The 14,884-nt window shown below is 39.4% G+C and overlaps 1 protein-coding gene across 1 annotated transcript in view; it reads left to right on the plus strand.

Moving 5' to 3' along the window:
* The first annotated feature begins 215 nt into the window (after nt 1-215).
* Nucleotides 216-14,884, plus strand: part of LOC128588555 (caspase-4-like) — a 34,402-nt gene continuing 19,733 nt past the window's right edge. The window contains exon 1 of the mRNA XM_053595456.1: nt 216-393. Within this exon, the coding sequence (XP_053451431.1) occupies nt 387-393 (7 nt within the window). The 5' untranslated portion in view covers nt 216-386. The remainder of the gene's footprint in view (nt 394-14,884) is intronic.

The raw sequence follows: 14,884 nt of genomic DNA on the forward strand, positions 1-14,884 counted from the left end.
GAGGAGGAGAGAGAACAGGAAAGGGAGGAACCCAGCCTGAGGCGCTAATGCACAAAACAACCTTTGTTTTTTCCGCTTTTCCTCTGAGCAGGGAGGGAAACTGGAGCTCAGGCGGGTAAAGAGGAAGTCCTGATCACAGGGGATCACAGGGGACTTACCTACAGTGAGCAAGAAGTTCCCAGCAGCAGTTTCACAAGCAGTGGTTACGTGTCCCGCCCAGGCAATAGCAATAGGAATCCTCTGTTACTTTCAGTTTTGAGTCTGAGCTTTTTTTTTTCCCCTTTGTTAGTTTCAGTTTTGAGTCTGAGCTTTTTTTCCTGCAGTTTCTTTCAGTTTTGAGTGTGAGGCTTTTTTGGCGCTATAGGAAGGGACTGAGGCTGTTACCCATGGCTGGTGAGTATGCGTCCTTTTCTCACTAAATGCAAGGGATTTGGGTCTTAGAAAACACTTTATTATTTATTGTTGTGGGACAGGCAGAAAATTTCAGTATGCCAGCTGAATCCTTTCTCTTGTTGGTTGGAGACACTGAAGGGGGGTGCGGTCACCAGATGTCTTCAAGTGAAATGGGAGGTAATTAATTCCTTTTTTCAGCTGCTGGTAATCAAAGGGGAGGGTAAGGACAAACAGTGAGTTATTTGTGTGAAGAACACACTCTGAAATCTTACCTGCTTCCTCTTGATTCCAAAGTAAGTAATCGTTCAGGTCCAAAGCTTTCTCCCAGAATCAGATCTGAGAGCCTTTGAGTTCTGGCTGTTTATCCATTTTCTTTATTTAATTGCAGTCTTCATCTGCTCAAAGTGATTACATTTTTTCCCTTCCTTTTTTTTTTAAGAGGAAGAAGGCTTTTACTCAGTTGGTACAGTGAAGGGCAAAGAAGAATTCAAAATGGCCACACTCCCCGACTGGCTGGGTCTTTCCCTTTTAATCTCCAGCCATAAAGTTCCAATCCATGGGTTCCTTTATCGCTGGTCAATTTGAACCAAGCTGGAGAAGAACTCCTCAGAACTATAAGATTTTACAGAAGCGGAAATTTCCAGGTCCCAGGGAAGTTAAGTCCACAAATTCCCAAGAGCTGAGTCACCATGGGGAGGACCACGCAGGTGCATCCCAGGGCCTCCTCAGAAGACCCCTGCTCTCCCAGACCCCACCCATCCATGGCATCCCCTGTCATTTCCCCCACCCACTCCATATACATTCCAACTTGGAATCTCAATATCAGGCCTCATCTGCAGGAGGTGGTATTGTTTCATATGACTTCACTTGGTTATTAATTTGCAAACTAGCTTCATGCATGGAGTAATTACTCCAAGACTACCTCATGGAGTAATCTGTCTTCACTATTTTTTGTAGAGACAGAGTCTCACTTTACTGGCCTCAATAGAGTGCCATGGCGTCACAGTTCACAGCAACCTCCAATGCCTGGGCTCAGGCGATTCTCTTGCCTCAGCCTCCCAAGTAGCTGGGACTACAGGCACCTGCCACAGCGCCCAACTGTTTTTTTGTTGCAGTTTGGCCGGGCCAGGTTTGAACCCGCCACCCTTGGTATATGGGGCTGGCGCCCTACCCACTGAGCCACAGGCACAGCCCGTTCACTACTTCTTTCAAACCCATTCCTTTTGCTGCAGTTCTCACAGTCCCGGGTGGTCTCTATCATACATTTCCACCTTTCACATTAGACCCCACACCACCCCTCTACAAAATCTAAGGCACGGAGGTATCTCCAATCGCCCTATAGTCTCCTCCCCAGCTCCCTCCGCTGCAGCACCCTTGCAGCGCTCTGCAGGCACCAAAGCAGAGTCACTCAGCTGGCCCTCCCATCCCCTGGCCAGTACCCAGATCCCAGGGACCGCGACTCCCCTCGGTTTCCCCACCCAGGCCTCATTTTCCCCCTTTCACTGTATTCCCAGAACTGACTTCTCTAACACAGGATGTGTTGGGTTGCTATTACACAATTCTAACTGGCCTCCCGCTTTCTAACTCTCCAATACACCTGCACACTGCTTTGACCTTTGAGGTCACCCCTTATCAACACAGTAGCTTAACAAGCATGAGGAGCTGGGTTAGCTCCTCAGGCAGCTAGTATTCCAACATATCACATTCCTTCATTGGATTCATTTTCATTGAAAAAGAAGTGGGACTAGATCAGAGCTTTCTAAACCTTATTACATATCTGAATAATCTGTAGTCGCATTTAAAAAATCAGATTTCTGTCCTCTCCTGACCCTGAATAGCTCAATCCTACATAAACTACAGGCATGTATAATCACTTAATGATCTGGAAATTATTTTTATGTAGCTGCTCTGGATGAGTCTGTCTGCAGATTAGAATTAATAGGAAAGATCAATTAGTTCACTCTTCTCACATTTTAGGTATTTTTACTGAAAATTTTTCACACAGGATACTTTTCTTCTTTCTTTGGATTCTTCCTGTAGGATGATTCTTTCTAGGGTTTATGTCTCACCTCACAACACTGAACTTAAACTCCTAAAATGTGGGGATTGATTTTTTTTTTTCTTTGTCTTCTTCATGATAATGGTAAGACTTTTGGCTGGGGACCAGTAAGTCAAAGGTATACACATGATTTCTCTTCGGCCAGGCAGGCCAATTTTACTGGTCATTGGATTAGTATCAGGGAATTACTAGATAACAGAAGGGAGAAATAGAAAGGCACTAGATAAAAACTAGTAAACTGGTACAATAATTATGAATAATCAAATGTAGCCAGTCGTTGTTACTAATGCTCCTAAGATATAGTATCCAATTAGAATAGTAGATCAATTTGCCTGGGATCAAAACTATGGTCTTAAGGAATTTTGTCCTCTAAATTATTTCCTCCATTGTATTATTACTACATCTTCAATTCAGCAATTATTACAATAACAGCAAATAACTTCTAAAACTTTTGTTCTATATATGTACCATATGACAGCTATTTCATATGCTCTCTCTGATTCGATCTTTAAGTGTGTTATTATTGCTATTTTATTGTTGAAGAAGATAGCCAGAGAAGGATTACATAATTTTCCTTGGGTCAAATGTCAACTGGGAGGAGTGATCCCGGGTTGGCCTGACTCTTAAACTCAAGACCATGCTGCTATTCCAGTTTTCAAATATCTGCCCTATCTCTGATCACTCCCACCTCAGTTCAGACAGTAGTATTCTGCGTACAGTAGTCTTTACAAACCCCAAAGCTCCTTGCTTCCTGTTTACATCAGACACCCCCAAGGCTTTGTGCTCCTGCCCACCCTGCTCCCTGGCAGGAAACTGAGCCCCACTTCTCCCAGAAGGCCCAGACCCGTCCTTCAGGCTTCCAAGCCCTGCCTGCCCTGGGCGGGGTCCTCCTCCTGAGGCTTCCTCATGCTTCCCTTGTGCATACGCCCAATGTTTAAATTACTGCAGTTCATGTATTTTAAATATTTACATACATCTCTTTCCATTTGACTGGGAGCTTTAACTTCCAGGAATATCTTTCCAAAGTGATACATCCTCCAACACTAGCAGAGTATCTTTCACAAACACATGTTCATTTAATATTACTGAATCAATTGAGAACAAACATACCTACCTTCTGCTTGAGAACTCCCAATGTGCATTTATGGTATGTTAATTAAAATAAAATAAAATAAAAGCTCTTAAGTATTGTTTAAGAGTTGGGCCACACCAAAATTTTATTTATTTGTTCTTATGATCAATTAACTAATGATTTGTTAGATTATTATTGAATACTCCCTGAATGCCAGAAGTAGTGGTGACCTAGTTCATGGCCCTTGGCTTCACAGAGCATAGAATCTAATGGTGGATACTGGTAAGTAGGCGGAGAATCATAATTGCATTGGAAAAGAAATGCTAGCAACTTCAATTCAGTGCGGGGAGAAACAGGGTCCCCAAGGAGCACATAGAGAGCTTCAGGGGGAATTCTCTTATGAAAGTGCCATCTAACATGACACTTGGAGATAAATAGAGAACAGTGGGAAGACGGGAGGGAATGAGGGTAGGCAGACTGAAAACACAGAGATCCTTAAGTAGAGGTTTCCTGAAACTCTGAACAAAGACTGTCATAACTAAAACAAAATGTAATGAGCAAGGTGGGGATAGCATGTGACAGTGAGGCTGAATGAGGAGGCCTAGGTCAGATGAAGCTGGGGATGAATCTTGACCACTCTGAGTTTTGTTGCAATGAAAATGGACATGCAGGTATCTCTTTGACATACTGACTTAATTTGCTTTGGATAGACACTCTGTGGTGGGATCGATGATTATTGATGTGTGACATTTGCAAATATTTATACCCTCTGTTCCAACATCAGTTCCTGTTTGTTTGTTTGTTTTTAATTTCAGTGTTATTGAAGGCATATACAATTATATTATTTGTGTTTGTAAGATTAAGTCCAAAGTCTAAGTTCTATTTGAAGATGGTTAAATCTGGATATTGGGACTCTGCAGAAGAGGTTAGAAAGGAAAGTCGATTTAGAACGTTCTTCATGAAATTAGAAAAGGAAAGATGTTGGCCCGAATAGTAGTAAGAAACAACCTGAATTGAGAGAAGTGGTCAGATTTTGTAAATAAAATCAGTACTATTTGGTTTTTTTTTTTTTGTTTTCTTTTTTCGTTTTTTTTTTGTTTGTTTGTTTATTAAATCATAGCTGTGTACATTAATGCAATCATGGGGCACCATACACTGGTTTTATAGACCGTTTGACACATTTTCATCACACTGGTTAACATAGCCTTCCTGGCATTTTCTTAATTATTGTGTTAAGATATTTACATTCTACATTTACTAAGTTTCATATATACCCTTGTAAGATACATGGCAGGTGTAATCCCACCAATCACCCTCCCTCCGCCCATCCTCCCCCCTCCCTCTCCTCCCTCTCCTCCTTCCCCATATAACTGGGTTATAGCTTTCATATGAAAGCCATAAATTAGTTTCATAGTAGGGCTGAGTACATTGGATACTTTTTCTTCCATTCTTGAGATACTTTACTAAGAAGAATATGTTCCAGCTCCATCCATATAAATATGAAAGAGGTAAAGTCTCCATCTTTCTTTAAGGCTGCATAATATTCCATGGTGTACATATACCACAATTTATTAATCTATTTGTGGATCGATGGGCACTTGTTCTTTTTTTTTACTATTATTAGTGTTAGATCATAGCTGTGTACATTAATGCGATCATGGGGCACCATGCACTAGTTTTATAAATAGTTCGACACATTTTCATCACACTGGTTAACATAGCATTCCTGGCATTTTCTTAGTTATTGTGTTAAGACAGTCATATTCTGCATTCACTAAGTTTCACATGTACCCTTGTAAGCTGCACCGCAGGTGTAATCCCACCAGTCACCCTCCCTCTGCCCAACCTCTCCCCTCCATCCACTCCCTCTCCCCCTTCCCCATATTCTTAGGTTATTACTGGGTTATAGCTTTTCTATGAAAGCCATAAATTAGTTTCATAGTAGGGCTGAGTACATTGGATACCTTTTCTTCCGTTCTTGAGATACTTTACTAGGAAGAATATGTTCCAGCTCCATCCATGTAAACATGAAAGCGGTGAAGTTTCCATCTTTCTTTAAAGCTGCATAATATTCCATGGTGTACATATACCACAATTTATTAATCCATTCGCAGTTCAATGGGCACCTGGGCTTTTTCCATGATTTAGTAATTGTGAATTGGGCTGCAATAAACATTCTGGTACAAATATCTTTGTTATGATGTGATTTTTGGTCATCTGGGTATATACCTAGTAGAGGAATTATGGGATTGAATGGCAGATCTATTTTTAGATCTCTAAGTGTTCTCCAAACATCTTTCCAAAAGGAAGGTATTAATTTGCATTCCCACCAGCAGTGTAGAAGTGTTCCCTTTTCTCCAAATCCACGCCAACATTTGGTCTTGGGATTTTGTGATATGGGTCAATCTTACTGGAGTTAGATGGTATCTCAAGGTAGTTTTGAGTTGCATTTCCCTGATGATTAAAGATGATGAGCATTTTCTCATATGTCTGTAGGCCATGCACCTGTCTTCTTCAGAGAAGTTTCTCTTCAAGTCCCATGCCCAGCCTACAATGGGATCACTTGTTTTTTTCTTGCTTGTACGTTTGAGTTCTCTGTGGATTCTGGTTATTAAACCTTTGTCTGATACATAACCTGCAAATATCTTCTCCAATTCTGAGGGCTGTTTACTTGCTTTACTTACTGTGTTCTTGGCTGTGCAGAAACTTTTTTTGTTTAATCAGGTCCCAGTAGTGTTACTTTTGAAGCTGCTCCAATTGCCCGAGGGGTCCTCCTCATAAAATACTCGCCCAGACCGATTTCTTCAAGGGTTTTCCTTGTACTCTCTTCTAGTATTTCTGTAGTTTCATGTCTTAAGTTTAAATCTTTAATCCAGTGAGAGTCTATCTTAATTAATGGTGAAAGGTGTGAGTCCAGTTTCAGTTTTCTACAGGTTGCCAGCCAGTTCACCCAGCACCATTCGTTAAATAGGGAATCTTTTCCCCACTGAATGTTTTCAATTGGCTTGTCCAAGATCAAATAATGGTAAGTAGCTGGATTCATCTCTTGGTTCTCTATTCTGTTCCAGACATCTACTTCTCTGTTTTTGTACCAGTACCATGCTGTTTTGATCACTATCAATTTGTAGTGTAGTCTGAGGTCTGGTAGCGTGATTCCTCCTGCTTTGTTTTTATTTCTGAGTAATGTCTTGGCTATTGTAGGTTTTTTCTGATTCCATATAAAACAAAGTATTGTTTTTTCAAAATCTTTAAAGTATGACAGTGGAGCTTTAATAGGGATTGCGTTAAAATTATATTTTGCTTTGGGTAGTATGGACATTTTAACAATGTTGATTCTTCCCAGCCATGAGCATGTTATGTTTTTGCATTTGTTAACATTTTCAGCTATTTCTTTTCTTAGAGTTTCATAGTTCTCTTTATAGAGATCTTTCATGTCCTTTGTTAGATAAACTCTCAAATATTTTATCTTCTTTGGCACTACTGTGAATGAAATAGAGTCCTTAACTGTTTTTTCAGCTTGGCTATTATTGGTATATATAAAGGCTACCAATTTATGAATGTTGATTTTGTAACCTGAGATGCTGCTGAATTCTTTGATCACTTCTAAGAGTTTTGTAGTAGAATCCTGGTGTTTTCCAGATATACACTCATATCATCTGCAAAGAGTGAAAGTTTGATCTCTTCTGACCCTATATGGGTACCCTTGATTGCCTTTCCTTCCCTAATTGTAGTGGCTAAGACTTCCATTACAATGTTAAAGAGCAATGGAGACAACGGGCAGCCTTGTCTGGTTCCTAATCTGAGTGGAAATGATTTCAATTTAACCCATTCAATACGATATTGGCTGTGGGTTTGCTGTAGATGGCCTCTATCAGTTTAAGAAATGTCCCTTCTATACCAATTTTCGTAAGTGTTCTGATCATGAAGGGGTGCTGTATATTATAAAAAGCTTTTTCTGCATCAATTGAGAGAATCATATGGTCTTTGTTTTTTAATTTGTTTACATGCTGAATTATACTTATAGATTTACAGATATTGAACCAGACTTAAGACCCTGGGATAAAACCGCCTTGGTCATTATGTAAAATTTGTTTGATGTGTTGCTGGATTCTGTTTGTTAGGATATTGTTGAATATTTTTGCATCTATATTCATTAGTGATATTGGTCTATAATTTTCTTTTCTTGTTGGGTTTTTTCCTGGTTTGGGGATCAGAGTGATGTTTGCGTCATAAAACGTGTTGGGTAGTCATCCTTCTTTTTCTACATTTTCGAACTGGTTGAGTAATATAGGTACTAATTCCTCTTTAAGGGTTTTGTAGAACTCTGATATGAAGCCATCTGGTCCTGGGCTTTTCTTTTTAGGGAGGTTTTGTATGGTTGATGCTATTTCAGAACTTGGTATGGGCCTGCTCAAAATTTACACTTGATTCTGGCTAAGTCATGGAAGATGATGTGCTTCCAAGTATTGGTCAATTTCCTTCAGATTTTCATAATTCTGAGAATTAAGTTTCTTGTAATATTCATTAAGGATTTTTTTAATTTCTGAGGAGTCTATTGTTATTTCATCTTTGTCGTTTCTGATTGATGAGATTAGAGATTTTACTCTGTTTTTTTTTTCCTGGTTAGGTTAGCCAAAGGTTTATCTATTTTATTGACATTTTCAAAATACCAACCTTTTGATTTATTGATCTGTTGAATAATTCTTTTGTTTTGTTTTGTTTTTTTAATTTTTTTATTAAATCATAAGTGTATACAATGATATGATTATGGGGCATCATACACTCACTTCATAAACCATTTGACACATTTTTATCCCAGTGGTTAACATAGCCTTTCCGGCGTTATCTCAGTTACTGTGCCAAAACATTTATATTCTACATTTACCAAGTTTCGCAAATACCCCTGTAATATGCACCACAGGTGTGATCCCACCGATTCCCCTCCCTCTACCCACCCCCCCCTTTCCCACTTCCCCCTATTGTTAAGTTGTAGCTGGGTTATAGCTTTCATGTGAGAGTCCCAAATTAGTTTCATAGTAGGGCTGTGTACATTGGGTATTTTTTCTTCCATTCTTGGGATACTTTACTAAGAAGAATATGTTCCAGCTCCATCCATGTAAACATGAAAGAGGTAAAGTCTCCATCTTTCTTTAAGGCTGCATAGTATTCCATGGTATACATATACCACAATTTATTAATCCATTCGTGGATCGATGGGCACTTCGGCTTTTTCCATGACTTAGCAATTATGAATTGGGCTGCAATAAACATTCTGGTACAAATATCTTTGTTATGTTGTGATTTTTGGTCTTCTGGGTATATGCCCAGCAGAGGAATTACAGGATTGAATGGCAGATCTATTTTTAGATCTCTGAGTGTTCTCCATATATCCCTCCAAAAGGAATGTATTAATTTGCATTCCCACCAGCAGTGCAGAAGTGTTCCCTTTTCTCCGCATCCACGCCAACATCTCTGGTCTTGAGATTTTGTGATATAGGCTAGTCTCATTGGAGTTAGATGATATCTCAAAGTAGTTTTGATTTGCATTTCTCTGATGATTAAAGATGATGAGCATTTTTTCATATGTCTGAAGGCTGTGCGCCTGTCTTCTTCAGAGAAGTTTCTCTTCAAATCCCTTGCCCAGCCTGCGATGGGATCCCTTGTTTTTTTCTTGCTGATGCGTTTGAGTTCTCTGTGGATTCTGGTTATTAAACCTTTGTCAGAGTTATACCCTGCAAATATCTTCTCCCATTCTGAGGGCTGTCTGCTTGCTCTGCTTACTGTGTTCTTAGCTGTGCAGAAGCTTTTTAGTTTGATCAAGTCCCAGTAGTGTATTTTTGAAGCTGCTTCAATTGCCCGGGGGGTTCTCCTCATGAAATACTCACCCAGACCAATTTCTTCAAGGGTTTTCCCTGCATTCTCCTCTAGTATTTTTATAGTTTCATGTCTTAAGTTTAAATCTTTAATCCAATGAGAGTCTATCTTAGTTAATGGTGAAAGGTGTGGGTCCAATTTCAGTCTTCTGCAGGTTGCCAGCCAGTTCACCCAGCACCATTTGCTAAATAGGGAATCTTTTCCCCACTGAATGTTTTTAATTGGCTTGTCAAAAATCAAATAGCGGTAAGTAGCTGGATTCATCTCTTGGTTCTCTATTCTATTCCAGATATCTACTTCTCTGTTTTTGTGCCAATACCATGCTGTTTTGATCACTATCGATTTGTAGTAAAGTCTGAGGTCTGGTAGTGTGATTCCTCCTGTTTTGTTTTTATTTCTGAGTAATGTCTTGGCTATTCGAGGTTTTTTCTGATTCCATATAAAACGAAGTAATGTTTTTTCAAGATCTTTAAAATATGACAGTGGAGCTTTAATAGGGAGTGCGTTGAAATTATATATTGCTTTGGGTAGTATGGACATTTTGATAATGTTGATTCTTCCTAGCCATGAGCATGGTATGTTTTTCCATTTGTTAACATTTTCGGCTATTTCTTTTCTTAGAGTTTCATAGTTCTCTTTATAGAGATCTTTCACGTCTTTTGTTAGGTAAATTCCCAAATATTTCATCTTCTTTGGCACTACTGTGAATGGGATAGAGTCCTTAACTGCTTTTTCAATTTGACTGTTGTTGGTGTATATAAAGGCTACCGATTTATGAATGTTGATTTTGTAACCTGAGACGCTGCTGTATTCCTTGATCACTTCTAGGAGTTTTGTAGTAGAGTCCCTAGTGTTTTCCAGATACACAATCATATCATCTGCGAAGAGCGAGAGTTTGATCTCTTCTGACTCTATATGGATACCCTTGATCGCCTTTTCTTCCCTAATTGCGGTGGCTAAAACTTCCATTACAATGTTGAAAAGCAATGGAGACAATGGGCAGCCTTGTCTGGTTCCTGATCTGAGTGGAAATGATTCCAATTTAACTCCGTTCAATATGATATTGGCTGTGGGTTTGCTGTAGATAGCCTCTATCAGTTTAAGAAAAGTCCCTTCGAGACCAATTTTCTTGAGTGTTCTGATCATGAAGGGATGCTGGATATTATCAAAAGCTTTTTCTGCATCAATTCAGAGAATCATATGGTCTTTGTTTTTTAATTTGTTTATGTGCTGAATTACATTTATAGATTTACGTATATTGAACCAGCCTTGAGACCCTGGGATAAAACCAACTTGGTCATGATGTATAATTTGTTTGATGTGTTGCTGGATTCTGTTTGTTAGGATCTTGTTGAATATTTTTGCATCTATATTCATTAGTGATATTGGTCTATAATTTTCTTTTCTTGTTGGGTCTTTTCCTGGTTTGGGGATCAGGGTGATATTTGCTTCATAGAACGTGTTGGGTAGTCTTCCTTCTTTTTCTACATTTTGGAACAGGTTGAGTAATATAGGTACTAATTCCTCTTTAAAGGTTTGGTAGAATTCTGACGTGAAACCATCTGGTCCCGGGCTTTTCTTTTTAGGGAGGTTTTGTATAGTTGATGCTATTTCTGAACTTGATATGGGTCTGTTCAACATTTCCACTTGATTCTGGTTAAGTCTTGGAAGGTGGCGTGCTTCCAAGTATCGGTCTATTTCCTTCAGATTTTCATATTTCTGAGAATAAAGTTTCTTGTAATATTCATTAAGGATTTTTTGGATTTCTGATGAGTCTGTGGTTATTTTGTCTTTGTTGTTTCTGATTGATGATATTAGAGATTTTACTCTTTTTTTCCTGATTAGGTTGGCCAGAGGTTTATCTATTTTATTGACCTTTTCGATTTATTGATCTGTTGTATTATTCTTTTGTTTTCAATTTCATTTAATTCTGCTCTAATTTTGGTTATTTCTTTTCTTCTACTGGGTTTGGGGTTGGAATGTTCTTCCTTTTCCAGTTGCGTGAGATGTCCCATTAAGTTGTTAACTTCCTCTCTTTCCGTTCTCTTGAGGAAGGCTTGCAGTGCTATAAATTTCCCTCTTAGAACTGCCTTTGCAGTGTCCCAGAGGTTCTGATAGCTTGTGTCTTCATTGTCATTTTGTTCCAAAAAATTGGTGATTTCTTTCTTAATCTCATCTCTGACCCAGCTATCATTCAGCATAAGGTTATTTAACTTCCATGTTTTTGTATGGGTATGCAGATTCCTGTTGTTACTCAATTCAAGTTTTATTCCATGATGGTCCGAGAAGATGCATGGAATAATTTCTATTCCTTTAAATTTACTGAGGTTAGACTTGTGACCTAAAATGTGATCAATTTTGGAGTAAGTTCCGTGGGCTGATGAGAAGTATGTGTATTCAGTTTTGTTGGGATGAAATGTTCTGTAGATGTCTGCTAAATCTAAATATTGGATGGTTAGGTTTAAATCTAAGATTTCTTTGCTCAGCTTCTTTCTGGAGGATCGATCCAACACTGCCAAGGGAGTGTTGAAATCTCCAACGATTATGGAGCTGGAGGAAATCAAGTTACTCATGTCTGTTAGAGTTTCTCTTATAAATTGAGGTGCATTCTGGTTGGGTGCATAGATATTAATAATTGAAATCTCGTCATATTGAGTATTACCCTTAACAAATATGAAGTGATCATTCTTGTCCTTCCTTACTTTTGATGGTTTAAAGCCTACTATATCTGCAAATAAAATTGCAACACCTGCTTTTTTCTGATTACCATTTGCCTGAAATATGGATGACCATCCTTTCACCCTGAGTCTGTATTTGTCTTTTAAGTTGAGATGTGACTCTTGTATGCAACAAATATCTGGCTTAAGTTTTTGTATCCAGTCAGCTAACCTATGCCTCTTTAGAGGACAGTTTAAGCCATTCACATTGATGGAGAGTAAGGATAAGTCTGGTGGAATTTTGGGTATCGAGTTTTTCAAAGGTCCAGTGGACATTTTTAATCCTTTCGCCAGTGTGGAAGTTGGAGTTTGATCCGAAGTTTCTGAGTGAGTTTACTTTTGTGGTATAGGATTGGGTTGGTCATTGTGGAGGATAGGTCTGAGAACATCCTGAAGAGCTGGTTTACTTATGGCAAATTTTTTCAACATATGAATGTCATTGAAGTATTTAATTTCTCCATCATAGATGAAACTCAGTTTAGCTGGATACAAGATCCTGGGTTGAAAGTTTTTTTGCTTTAGGAGATTAAAAGTTGATGACCAGCCTCTTCTTGCTTGAAAAGTTTCAGCAGAGAGATCTGCAGTTATTCTAATATTCTTACCTTTGTACGTTATAGTTTTCTTTCGCCGGGCTGCTTTGAGAATCTTCTCTTTCATGTTAACTTTAGTGAAGCTAATTATGATATGTCTGGGAGATGGCTTTTTGGGGTTGAATCGTGCTGGGGTTCTGAAGCTGTCTGCTATCTGAATTTCAGATTCTCTAGGCATGTCTGGAAAATTTTCTTTCATAATTTCATGTAGAAGGGCCTCTGTGCCCTTGGCTGCCACGTCATCAGTCTCCGAAATTCCTATAACCCTTATGTTATTTTTTTTCGAATTATCTGAGAGCTCTCTGAGTGAGTGATCCGTTTTTGCTCTCCATTTCTCTTCCTCTTTGAGAGATTGGGAGCGTTCGAAGACTTTATCTTCAATGTCAGAAATCCTTTCTTCTGCTTGCTCCATTCTGTTACTGAGGGATTCTACTGTATTTTTCATATCTTTGAGGGCTGTAAGTTCTTGTTTCAGTGTGTCTAAGTCTTTGGTGGTTTTGTCTTTAAATTCGTTAAATTCTTGAGACAGTTTTTGAATTTCTCCTCGAATTCCTAATTCCATTTTATTAATCTTGTCTGCAAACCAAATTCTGAATTCGACTTCTGACATCTCAGCCAGTTGTTTATGAATGGGATCTTCAATCACATCTGCCGTATCTTTTCTTGGGGGGGTTGATCTATTCTGGTTATTCATGTTACCAGAGTTTTTCCGCTGATTCCGCCCCATGGTTTACTCCCTTTGGTTTTTCCCCTGGGGTTTTATCGAGGGCCCGTACAGTGTTGTGGCCTGAGAAACTGGGGCCCTGTCTGGTGTGGTGGAGCAAAGTGGTTCTGTCTTGTTTTCAGCTGGTTTCTGTTCGATCCTATTGCTACTTCTACTCTGGCTTGAAGTCTCAGCTGTGTGGAAAAATCAGCAATTAAGTCACCCCGCCTGCCCACCTCTGGCCCCAGTTGGAAAAGGAGAATCAAACCTTCCTACAATCGCACACCCAGGGCACCACCTGAAAAGTCCTCAGTCTATTAGCCCAGTTCAAAAGGTCCGAATCAACTGTCTCAATCGGCACTTGTCTCAGGTGGAAGGGTTCAAGAGGTCTCTGGGAACTGGCTCACAGGGGCCTGGTGACTCCTCTGAGACAGCTCACCCCAGTGCAGCGTGGAGTCAGGAGGAGCCACCCCGCAAACAGAGCAGTCTGGGAAGGTTGACGTCTCCTTCCCCACTTTGCCCCTCTGTCGGACCCAGTCACTGGTATCTCTGCAGATGGCTAACCCAGTTGCCTGCAGTGAACAGACACTCCAGGGATTTGCACCTGCCTGAATCGCGAGGAAGTCTGCCAGGCCCCCGCAGACTGCCGCTATCTAGCAGGAGGAGTATTCTTTTGTTTTTTAATTTTGGTTATTTCTTTTCTTCTACTGGGTTTGGGGTTGGAGTGTTCTTCCATTTCCAGTTGCTTGAGATGTCCCATAAAATTGTTAACTTCCTCTCTTTCCGTTCTCTTGAGGAAGGCTTGCAGTGCTATCAATTTCCCTCTTAGGATTGCCTTTGCGGTATCCCAGAGGTTCTGATAATTCGTGTCTTCATTGTAGTTTTGTTATAAAAATTTGGCAATTTCCTTCTTAATCTCATCTCTGACCTAGCTATCATTCAGCATAAGGTTAATAACTTCCATGTTTTTGTATGAGTATGCAGATTCTGGTTGTTACTGAGCTCAAATTTATTCCATGGTGGTCTGAGAAGATGCAAGGAATCATTTCTATTCCTTTAAATTTACTGAGGTTAGACTTGTGACCTAAGATGTGATCGATTTTGGAGTATGTTCCATGGGCTGATGAGAAGCATGTGTATTCAGTTTTGTTGGGATGAAATGTTCTGTAGATGTCTGCTAAATTCAAATGTTGGATGGTTAGGTTTAAATCTAAAATTTCTTTGCTGAGCTTCTTATTGGAGGATCGATCCAATACTGCCAAAGGAGTGTTGATATCTCCAACTATTATGGAGCTGGAGGAAATCAAGTTGCTCATGTCTGTTAGAGTTTCTCTTATAAATTGACGTGCATTCTGGTTGGGTGCATAGATATTAATTATTGATATCTCATCATATTGGGTATTACCCTAAATAAATATGAAGTGACCATTCTTATCCTTCCTTACTTTTGTTGGTTTAAAGCCTATTGTATCTGCG

This window comes from Nycticebus coucang, chromosome 6 (genome assembly GCF_027406575.1).
Source record: "Nycticebus coucang isolate mNycCou1 chromosome 6, mNycCou1.pri, whole genome shotgun sequence".
Lineage (NCBI taxonomy): Eukaryota > Metazoa > Chordata > Mammalia > Primates > Lorisidae > Nycticebus > Nycticebus coucang.